Source organism: Pediculus humanus, genomic scaffold (genome assembly GCF_000006295.1).
Source record: "Pediculus humanus corporis 1103172107475 genomic scaffold, whole genome shotgun sequence".
Taxonomy (NCBI): Eukaryota; Metazoa; Arthropoda; class Insecta; order Psocodea; family Pediculidae; genus Pediculus; species Pediculus humanus.
Window position 1 is genome coordinate 123,336 of NW_002987093.1, and position 10,530 is coordinate 133,865.

At 26.6% G+C, this 10,530-nt stretch overlaps 5 protein-coding genes across 5 annotated transcripts; 2 read left to right on the forward strand and 3 right to left on the reverse strand.

Annotated features, from left to right (window-relative positions):
* Window positions 1-597: 597 nt before the first annotated feature.
* Window positions 598-2,285, reverse strand: Phum_PHUM125120 (uncharacterized protein; the record flags this gene model as incomplete). Its single annotated transcript, XM_002424234.1, has 4 exons — window positions 598-824; window positions 1,296-1,620; window positions 1,703-1,980; window positions 2,177-2,285. 4 exons carry the CDS (start codon window positions 2,283-2,285, stop codon window positions 598-600), a joined length of 939 nt encoding a protein of 312 aa, XP_002424279.1.
* A 478-nt stretch (window positions 2,286-2,763) lies between these two features.
* Window positions 2,764-3,916, forward strand: Phum_PHUM125130 (methylenetetrahydrofolate dehydrogenase, putative; the record flags this gene model as incomplete). Its single annotated transcript, XM_002424235.1, has 4 exons — window positions 2,764-3,057; window positions 3,137-3,395; window positions 3,480-3,713; window positions 3,792-3,916. The coding sequence occupies 4 exons, from the start codon at window positions 2,764-2,766 to the stop codon at window positions 3,914-3,916; spliced, it is 912 nt and encodes a 303-aa protein (XP_002424280.1).
* A 412-nt stretch (window positions 3,917-4,328) lies between these two features.
* Phum_PHUM125140 (uncharacterized protein) lies at window positions 4,329-6,003 on the reverse strand (the record flags this gene model as incomplete). The annotated part of the gene is made up of 8 exons (XM_002424236.1): window positions 4,329-4,478; window positions 4,565-4,737; window positions 4,819-4,968; window positions 5,092-5,271; window positions 5,385-5,523; window positions 5,619-5,784; window positions 5,843-5,873; window positions 5,988-6,003. 8 exons carry the CDS (start codon window positions 6,001-6,003, stop codon window positions 4,329-4,331), a joined length of 1,005 nt encoding a protein of 334 aa, XP_002424281.1.
* Window positions 6,004-6,427: 424 nt separating this feature from the next.
* Window positions 6,428-8,708, forward strand: Phum_PHUM125150 (BRCA1-associated protein, putative; the record flags this gene model as incomplete). Its single annotated transcript, XM_002424237.1, has 8 exons — window positions 6,428-6,672; window positions 6,793-6,982; window positions 7,104-7,360; window positions 7,442-7,585; window positions 7,762-7,909; window positions 7,974-8,156; window positions 8,237-8,440; window positions 8,529-8,708. 8 exons carry the CDS (start codon window positions 6,428-6,430, stop codon window positions 8,706-8,708), a joined length of 1,551 nt encoding a protein of 516 aa, XP_002424282.1.
* Window positions 8,709-9,662: 954 nt separating this feature from the next.
* On the reverse strand, window positions 9,663-10,229 carry Phum_PHUM125160 (Charged multivesicular body protein, putative; the record flags this gene model as incomplete). The annotated part of the gene is made up of 2 exons (XM_002424238.1): window positions 9,663-9,923; window positions 9,996-10,229. The coding sequence occupies 2 exons, from the start codon at window positions 10,227-10,229 to the stop codon at window positions 9,663-9,665; spliced, it is 495 nt and encodes a 164-aa protein (XP_002424283.1).
* Window positions 10,230-10,530: the final 301 nt, after the last annotated feature.

Below are 10,530 nucleotides of genomic sequence, written 5' to 3' on the forward strand. Positions count from 1 at the left end.
ATGTACATAACCACATTATGCGAACACATCAGCACAGCCCAAGTTTTATGGAAAACATAAAAAAAATCAAACCTACCATGTTTACATTCTTCTCCTGATACTTTTTTTTTACGCAGGAGGTACATACTCCTTTCGATTTATCAAAAAAATTAAAACCGATAAGACGTTGGGGGTGGCAAAGGGGCGGGGCGGGGGGGAGTATAGATACAAGTAAATACAAAGAAAAAGAAAAAGGGCCAAACAACATGCAATTAAAAATTTCATTTAAGTTATTTCAATGATTAAAATAAAATTAAAAAAAAAAAAAAAAAAAAAAACAAAACCACCATTAAATTCTCACGTGAATTAAAAACGATAACGTTGAATTTTTTTAAAAAAAAAAAAAGGAAAACAGTTTGGGAAGAATATCTGGTACGAGTCGGCACGACACGAATCTCTCTCTCTCTCTCTCTCTCCTTCTTGTTTTATAAATAATTAATAAATTTGGTTCACCTTAACTCTTTACCATTTATCCAATTATTAAATTTTTAAATTGAATATTAAAAAAATAAATACCTTTTTTTGTTTTTCTTCCTTGTTTCCGGTTGCTCCTGTCGTTTAATCCGTGTGAATGTGTTGTGCTTCGGCTGCTCTCCAAGCGTTAAGAGTTGCATCTACAAGGCTCCTGCCCCATGTTGAATAGTAAAATGAATACAATATTCGTATGACTATGACCAAACATGACAGTATGAGATAGTAATCGGTTTCTTTAACGACGATTGAAGGTACAGGTCCCAAACGTTCAGATGGTGTTATTGTTAATTTACCATCCGATAATGAAATACCTGAAATCAAACGAAAAAAAAAAAAATTAAAATCAATGGAAAATAAGGAAACAAAAAAATTTTTAATTTCGTTTACATAATAACAAAGATTATTATTATTAATATTTTTTCTTTTTTTCCTTTGTCTATATATTACTATAACTCCTTGACCAATGACCTAGATAACTTGAAAAATTAAATAAAAAAATGATTTTATTTATAGTGGAAAACAATCTCATTGAACAAACTTTTTAAAACTTTCAAAAAAAAAATTTGTCGTTACTCATATGTATAAAAAAAAAGTATTACATAGTTAATCGTTTGATTAATTTAACCAAAAAAAAAAAAAAAATGACATAAAACATTAAAGAAAAAAAATCACAGTTTGTTAGGCAATTAATTACAATAATGAACTGTGTTAAAATTTTTAATGAAATTAGTAACGAATAAAACATAAATAAATAAATTTTTTAAACTAACCTGTATGCTTACTGATAAACTTGGAAAATACTTTTAAATCATATTGTGAAGTTTCGTTAAATTTAGCTGTAGGCCTTCCATTGTGAAAAAGCATCATTGTTGGTGTACCAACAATACCAAATTGAGCATTTACACTGCGATATTTCATTGCATCAATGGCAGCCATTTTAATATCGGGAAAATATTTAGGCAAAGCATTGAAATGAGGAGCTGCTAAGGAACTGAATGGGCAACTGACTGAATAAAACAGTACAACAACACAATTACCAGGGCTTTGTCTACTTGTGATGTTAGGTTCTATGTGTAGTAAATTCATTAATGCTGATGAATTGACAATCTAAAACAAAAATTTGATTTAAAAAAAAATTGATTTCTTTTGAATAGAATTTAATTTAATTTAATAACAGTGTGACACTTACCTCTACTGGATGATTAACATAAGCTTTATTTAATAAACAGGAGACATGAATATTTGAAGTTGCATTTAAACTTTTATTTACATTAACAATTGTTTCATTTACAACAGTTTTTTCTATAATCGTTTGATGAGTTAAATTTGAATTAATTTTTGGGCTGTCAAGACTAGTGGAAGTATTATTCTGTTCAGTCAAATGATTTACTTTTTGGTGAAAATCAATCACATCATTCCCTCCAGATTCACCACTTTCGATTGCAATTATTAACCTAATTTTAAATACTAAAACATAAAACATACAAAATTAGAAATGATGTTCATTGGTAACAAAAAAAAAAAAAAACATAAATTTTAAGTTTTAGAAAATAATTTTCGTTGAACTCTTCAATAACAATCCAACACGACTTACCTATAAGAAAAATAAAAGTAAAAATGTTTAAATTCTTTAATAACATGATTTATTAAATAAATAAATAACTACTGCATATTTTATTTATACTATTTGACAATGCTCTGAATTCGCAGACAGAATACGTTGTAAAGCCTTCTGGAATTACTTTTGATAAGTAGAATTCAAAAGTATTCATTATTTATAATTACATTAGGAAATAATTAAAATGTATCAATTTATAAATTGATGTTTACAAAAAGTACACCTTAACATTAAATAAGCTTTGAATAATTGCAAAATCAATTATTAAATAAAATGGCGCATTAATTTGATAACGGAGGCCTTGAACACTTTGAGGTCAGTTATGAAGATCAGTTTACAAATTTTTCAAGAATGATGTTAATTTTTTAATTTCCTACTATTAAATCCGTGGGGGGTCAATAAGTGAATAAAAATGGCCATAGATATTGGTCGTAAGTTTTTCTGTAGTTTTTTTTTGTCAAAAAATATTCGGTTTTTCAGTACTTCTGTAAAAAGGTATTCCTTTCAAAGTGTCAGATATTCATAACAGTTAAAATAATTTTATTAACACCAAAAAAAAAAACGGAGGATTTTTAATTTTTCCAACTTATTTAATGTCTCGTACTCGTAATTTTATTTTTAATTTTTTTAGGATGACTGCAACGATAATAGATGGTAAGAAAATAGCAAATGAAATTCAACAAGAACTTAAAATCGAAACTGAAAAATGGGTAGCATCCGGTAACAGGAGACCAAGTTTAGTTGCGATATTGGTCGGAGAAGATCCTGCAAGTTCGACATATGTCGCTAATAAAATGAAAGCAGCTCATAATGTAGGAATAAATAGTAGAACCGAAAAATTTCCACACACTCTTCTTGAGAGTGAACTTTTAAAAAAAATTGATGAATTAAATAATGATGATAACATTGACGGAATATTAATTCAGGTATTTATTTTTTCTTTACTTGCATAAGAAAGCGAGATCCCTTTTTTTAAATTTCTACTCAATTTTTTTTTTAATGTAGTTACCTTTACCGCAACATATGAATGAAAGACTGATCTGCAGTGCTGTTACACATGAAAAAGATGTCGATGGATTTCATGTCATGAATGTTGGACACTTAGTTTTAGGACAGCAAACATTAGCACCTTGTACACCTGCTGGAGTAATGGAATTGCTTAAAAGATCTGGTATTAAAACATTTGGAAAAAATGCTGTAGTTTGTGGAAGATCAAAAAATGTCGGAATGCCAATTGCAATGATGTTGCATTCTGATGGAAAAGGTAAATTTTTAGAAAAATATAATTTTAGTATAAAAATAATTAATAAAGTTTTTTAATGAAACTTTTACTTATGTTATAAATCAGAGGGTCAATATTCTATGGACTGCACAACAACGATTTGCCACAGGTACACACCTAGGGAAGAATTAGTTCGTTTTGCTAAAACAGCTGACATAATAATAACAGCAACAGGTGTGCCAGGACTTATAACCAAAGATATGGTCAAACCAGGTGTTTGCGTCATAGATGTAGGAATATCTAGAATTACTGATCCAAAGTCTGGAAAAACTAAATTAGTTGGAGATGTCGATTTCGATGGTAAGTGAAACATGAATTACTTTTCGAAATATAAACTTATAATTTCATTACATTATTCTAATTTTTTTTTTTTTTTAGGGGTTAAAGAATTGGCGGGTCACATCACCCCCGTTCCAGGTGGAGTTGGTCCGATGACTGTAACCATGTTAATGAAAAATACGATATTAGCGGCTCAATACCGAGCCAAGAAAAAAAGTACCTGACGAAAATAGATAAAATAGACCTAAAAAATAGATTTTTATTTATCTAAAATCATATAATACACAATGACATACAATTTATATATATATATATATAAATATAAATGCTTGTAGATAGAAATTATACTATTTATATTTTTAAAAAATTATAAAATATTATTTTGTAGTCGTAACTAAAATTTTTTAAATGAATTATTTCATTAAAAAAAAAAAAAAAACCTTATTGTCAAACGAAAATTAACAATTTCGGCTAATTGGGGTGACTAGCAAAATTTTTCAAAAATCATTGCAAGATATTCGAATTATATAATAGTATATAAATTGATTTTGAGTAGGTGATTATAGTTTTATTAAAATGTGTGCAGTATAAGTGCTTATTAAAAACATTTCTCACATTAAACCTTTAAAAATCAAATCATGAAATCATATTATTCTGTTTGACCGATTTTTGTACATTTAAAATAAAAGGCCTTATATCTTTTCCACAGTTTGACACTCTCGATGAATTTAAATACAATTCTAATGTTAAAAAAAAATCCCTAAAAAGATCACCTCCCCATTTATACTAAAAAAAAATAATTACAACCAAAAAAAAAAATTAAAATTAAACATTAATGTAAAATAAGTTTTGAAAATACTTTAATTACTTACCTGTTCTATCGCTTTATAAACACTCTGGAAGGGTGGAAATTTATCACTGTGAAATATCCCTCGAGAACCATGCAAAACCACAATACCTTCTTTTTCTGCAGTTTTGCAAACGCTTGTGTACATGCAATGGTCAGCTCTGTAATTGTATTTACACGAATATATATAAAGTTTATCTGAAAATAAAATTTTTTAAATTTTATTAATATTTCTGTAAAAAAAAAAAAAAAAATTCATGTGGTAAATGTCACACTTACCTGGATGAAAATGAAAAATAATATTTATTATATCTTGGTCTCCCCAAGGAATTTTTAATTTATATTGTTTATAAATGGGCAACAGGTATCTTTCCCATTCAAATTTTCTCATTCTTGTGAGATTCATAAGCATTACTCCTGTATTTACACCTGTAAAATATTTTTTACACGATCACACATGTCAATTAATTAAAATAATTATTTTAAATGTAACATTTACAAATTTAAAAATTTTACATTAAGAAATAATTTGTGATGAAATATTATACATACCTAAAGGTTTATAAAATGGATGCCTGGCAAATCTGTTGTACCATCCAGTGAGAGGATCTTCATGTTCTGGTGCCAAAGCAGCAAATTGTGATGAATTCATTAATTTGAAATGAGCCCAAATTTGTTCGACTGGTCCCAAAATTAATGTGTCTGTATCCAAATATAATACTGAATCGACATCTTTTAGCAAATTTTAAAACAAAAAAAAAAAAAAAAAAAAAAAAATTAATAAATTTTAAAACATGAAATTAAAAGTTAAACATTATATTACTTGTACAAAAAAATAATGTTACTTACAGGAAGAAATAATCTTTGAGATGAACAAGGTTTAAATAATTTTCTCCAGCTTGATTCAAACTCACCAGACGGAAATTTAACTTCCAAAATTTTATAATCAAAATTTTTTTTAAAATCCTTTTTCCAAATATTAAGCTGTAAAAGATTATTTTAAAAATATTAATACTTATATCTAAAATAATTTTCAACGTCGTGTCAAATAAATAAATTTTTTTTAAAAGAATTTTTACCTCTCTTTGAAATACATTAACTAATTCTAAGTCTGTAAATATATAAAATTGTAAATGCCCTTTGGTAAACAAAAGAGCTGATTTTAAAAGTACTAGCGTTTCTTTCCAACGATCTCCGCAGACTACCACAACTATAGACATAGTTTCCTCTCTAAAATTCAAAGTTCTTTATTAAGAAAAGTACTTAATATTAAAGTTTTTTTAATTTCAAACAACAAATATACCTTTTATGATCGACATACGATTTATTGCTTTCTAAAAACTGATGCTGTAAAAAATACTGTTTCGAAAAGAATACATACTGAATATTATATTTTAAAATAAAAAAATAAAGAAATAATAAGCCTAAAAAGGCGGATAAAATTAAACGTTTTCTGTTCGTCATTGTAAATCCATTTTTATGTTTGAAAATTGCTCAAGGCGGCCGAAAACCATTTTGATACATTAAAGCATTATAATAATAATACTTTAAACACTCATACTTCAAATACACGAGCGGAAAGTTTAAAGTGTCGTGGCAAAAGAAAAATTTACTCTTGAATCATCAGCTGTTTGTTATAATTTTAACATTTATAACGAGAAAGTGAAATTTTTTATTACGAAATGATTAGTGTTATGTTGTAATGTCACTAAAAATTTCTGTATGTTTTATAGTGTTCGAAATCATTAATGAAACTAGTAAACATAATTTGAGTTCAGGCACGAGTTTTAAAGGTTGAATGAATAAAATTTATTAAAATTCAAAATGAAGCTCTCGTTCATTACTCAATATAATATATATTAAAAAACCTTGTTTGATAGGAAAAGCAATGGCTAACGAAGCTAAGTCTATTATTCAAGGAAGAAGAGAACCTAAACATTTGAGAGTAGAAACATATTCAAGCGAATTAGGAGTTGATAAAGGGTTGTTTAAACAATCTAATTGTAAGGTAAAACATGAAGTAAAGAAAGAAAAAGTTGAAAAAGTTGATGATATTGTGGATATAATTTCATTCGTATCTGGAAATCCTTTTGTAGAAATAACGAGAGGAATTTTACATTTGTATAAGGAAAAGTAAGAAAGTATAATATGTTATTATTAATCATTTGCATTTAAAAACAATTTTTTAAAATAGTAAATCACCAATTGATTAATAAAAATCATCTGTCTCATACAATTAAAAATTCATTTTAGTATTCTTTGCACTCTTGAAGCTGGCTCAGAAAGATGCAATACAATTTGCATTTTAACAGTACCAGCTACTATGACTTGCCATGATCTCTTAAATTTCACTGCTGCCTATCATGATGGAATTCAACATTTGAGAATAATTAAAGATGGTACACCTAATCAATATATGGCATTAATTACTTTTAGGTTTCAGGTAATTTTAAAACTTTTAATTTATTTTCCCTAAAATATCAATAATATGCTTCAATTTTTTTCAAGTTCTCCTTAGTTTGTTTCATAAATAACCTTTAACTCATTGAAATTGTACTTTTAAGCAAATGGCTTGTGAATTTTATACTTCTTACAATGGAGCTCCATTCAATTCATTGGAACCTGATTATGTTTGCAATTTGGTATTTGTATCTGGTGTGGAAGTAGAAGATTCCCATCCTCAACCACCTCCAGGACATACAGAACTTCCCACATGTCCTGTTTGTTTAGAAAGAATGGATGAATCTGTCGATGGAATTCTAACTATATTATGTAATCACAGTTTTCACAGCAATTGTTTAGCCAAATGGGGTGATACAAGGTAAATTTTATTAATTAAACCATTTATTTTGCTTTGAGTTTAAAAAAAAAAAATTTTAATATATTAAATTTAAACTTACAGTTGTCCTGTTTGTCGCTATATACAGACTCCAGAAATGGTTGCCGATAATAGGTGCTTGCAATGTTCGTCAGTTGAGAACCTCTGGATATGTTTAATTTGTGGACATGTTGGCTGTGGAAGATATGTTGAAGGCCATGCTTACAAGTATTTATTTTTTTCAACTATTTGACATTTTAGTTTTTATGTCATTTAAAAAAAAAGAACATAAAAACTTAAACTTTTTTCGAAAACTTTTGGCATTATTGTTTTTTATGATTATTGACTCTTTATTTATTTAAAAATGAAAATTTAACAAGTTGAATTAATTTTTTTTTTCACAGGCATTATTTGGCTACTCAACACTGTTATTCAATGTTATTGGGAACCAATAGAGTTTGGGATTATGCTGGTGATAATTTTGTACACAGATTATTGCAAAATAAAGGTGATGGGAAACTTGTGGAAGCTGAACAACCATCAAAAGAACCTGTGAGTAACAAAAAACAAAAAAAATGTATTGTAATTTTCTCAAGAAGGAAAATTTATTTTTTAGGGAATGGATGAAAAAATGGAGTCAATTCAATTAGAATGGACTTATAATTTGACAGCACAACTTGAAAAACAAAAAGATTATTTTGAAGATAAATTAAACAGATTACAACAATCATTTGCAACAGAGAGTACTGAATTAAGACAGAAATTATTAAAAACAACTGAAGAAAACAGGCATTTACTCGTAATAATAAAAAATTTTTTTTTTTTTTTTAATTTTTATGATGATAGACAACATGTATGTATATTTTTTTATTTTTTTAGACTGCATTAAACGAAACAAAATCAGAAAAATTAAATATGGAGAAAAAAATGAACGCATTAAGTTCAAGATTGACATCTACATTGAAACAATTACAAGATGAAAAACAAATTAGTCAAGCTCTTCAACAAAATCAAACTGCTTGGCGAACTAAATTTAATAATCTTGAAAAACAATTTGAAGAATTCAAAACAAATAAAGATAAGGTAAATGCTTCTTAATTAATTATGATTTTTTTTCTACCATAATTATCCTCAACTGTTAGTTTTTAAAAATAATTTAATCTATTTTTAGGAGTTGGAAGATGTGAAAGAACAACTTAGAGATGTTATGTTTTTTTTCGAAGCTCAAAAACAAATTGAAGCAAGCGATGCCAAGGATGAAATAGTAGAAGGGAAAATAGTTATTGCCGAATCTTCCAAAAGCGGAAATAAAAACACATCAGGAAAACAAAGAAGGAAGAAAAACAAATAAATTACATCACCTAAAAATTTAATCCCACCATTATTAAATATACAATATTAAATCAATCCTTAATGTATTCAAAATACAATAAAATATTTATTTAAGAAATGTTTGGTGTTATTAAACTACGTATTTCTGTTACTTAAGAAGAATAAGAAAAAACTATGTGAAGCAAAAGCATATCTGTAATTATACAATTTTTATTTATTTTTATTACTCTATTTTTCTAAAATAAAAATAAATTTTAAATATCACACGCGTAGTAAACCTAAATAACCATAAAAATTGTTTATAATTTTCAATACACATATATTTATATATTGTTGCTTAAAGAAAATAATAATAATAATAGATATAATGTTAATAAGATTTTATTATTTTTTATATATGTTACAACTTATAAGAGAAATGTGTATACTAAGCAAATCTCAAAATGCAGTGAAAAAAAATCTTCGAATATAATATAATATAATATACTTGACAACACCTTCATTTTCTTGTGTAATTAAAAATAATTAAATAGATTTCTTCGATTAACTTGATAGTTTTCTTTTTTGTACAGACCTACAAATAAGTCTACCGCTTTTTACCTTTTTTATTACTTAACCTTAAGAATTAATTAAATTTTTATTATTTATACACATTAGTTAATTAAAAATAAGCTCATAAAAATATTTATTTTTTTTTTATCTTAAGCAATTTTTAATGTTAATCTTATAGCTTAAATGCATATTTATATTTTTAAAAGAAATATTTAAAAATTTTTTTACGTAGCAGGTATTTGTGGTAATCCAAATTCATCGACCAGTACACCATCCTGAAAAAATAATTTTTTGTATGATTCAAAAAAAAAAACTTGCTTAAATTATGCTAGAAATTTTTTATATGAGGTTTGTGTGTATAAATGAAGTAATTTAAACAAAGAAGCTACAAACTAAAATTGCTAAGTAAAATATTAAACAATCAAAGCAACACCGAATAACAATATTTTATTACCTTATTCCTAAAACTTTCAGCTCCTGGTTCTTTTCCAGGCACATTAGGTGCTTTTGCAGCATCATCTAAGTATGATGTGTCATCATCGAGAGCTATTTCATCACCCAGAGCATTTAATTCTGCTTCAAGTTCATCTTCATCTATATCTGGTACACCATAAGATCTACCTAATACATCTTGCACTTCTTCCGATTGTTCTAATAAATCTGCTAAATCATCTTGAACATCCTGATTTTTAATTACATTTTATTAATGTTCAATTATTTACCGCAAAAATTCTAATAAGAAAAAAAAACTTACCTCTATTTCTTCAATGTTAATTTTTTTGAATTCTTTTTTCATTTCTTTCATACCAGTTTTCATAGCAGCAATTGTCACTTGAGTGTCTTTTAATGTTTGAGTAGCATAATTTGTTTGTTCCATGTTAAAGGACTGTTGTCGAAGATTGTCTAATTGTTGTTCATACCTTTTCTTCTGCTGTAAAACTCTCATAGCTTTTGCTTTTATTCCATTTTTAGCTGGTCCATCTCTCATTTTCATCATTTGATTCTTGTATCTCACTAGTTCTTGTTCATAAGTTCGAATTTTTTGCTCAATTGATTCAGCACGACTGTCAACCTGAAAATAAAAATAAAAGAAATTTTTTTATAATTGATGTCAGTTAATTGTACGACCTTGAAAATAATTTAATTTAAAATTTGAGTTGATATATGTTTTACTTTTACTACATTATTTTATTATAAATGTAATCGTGTTTGGTGCTTTTTATAGAAATTTATGCAATAAACAAAATTTATGGCACAAAAATTTTTTAAATTTAAAAAAATATGTATTA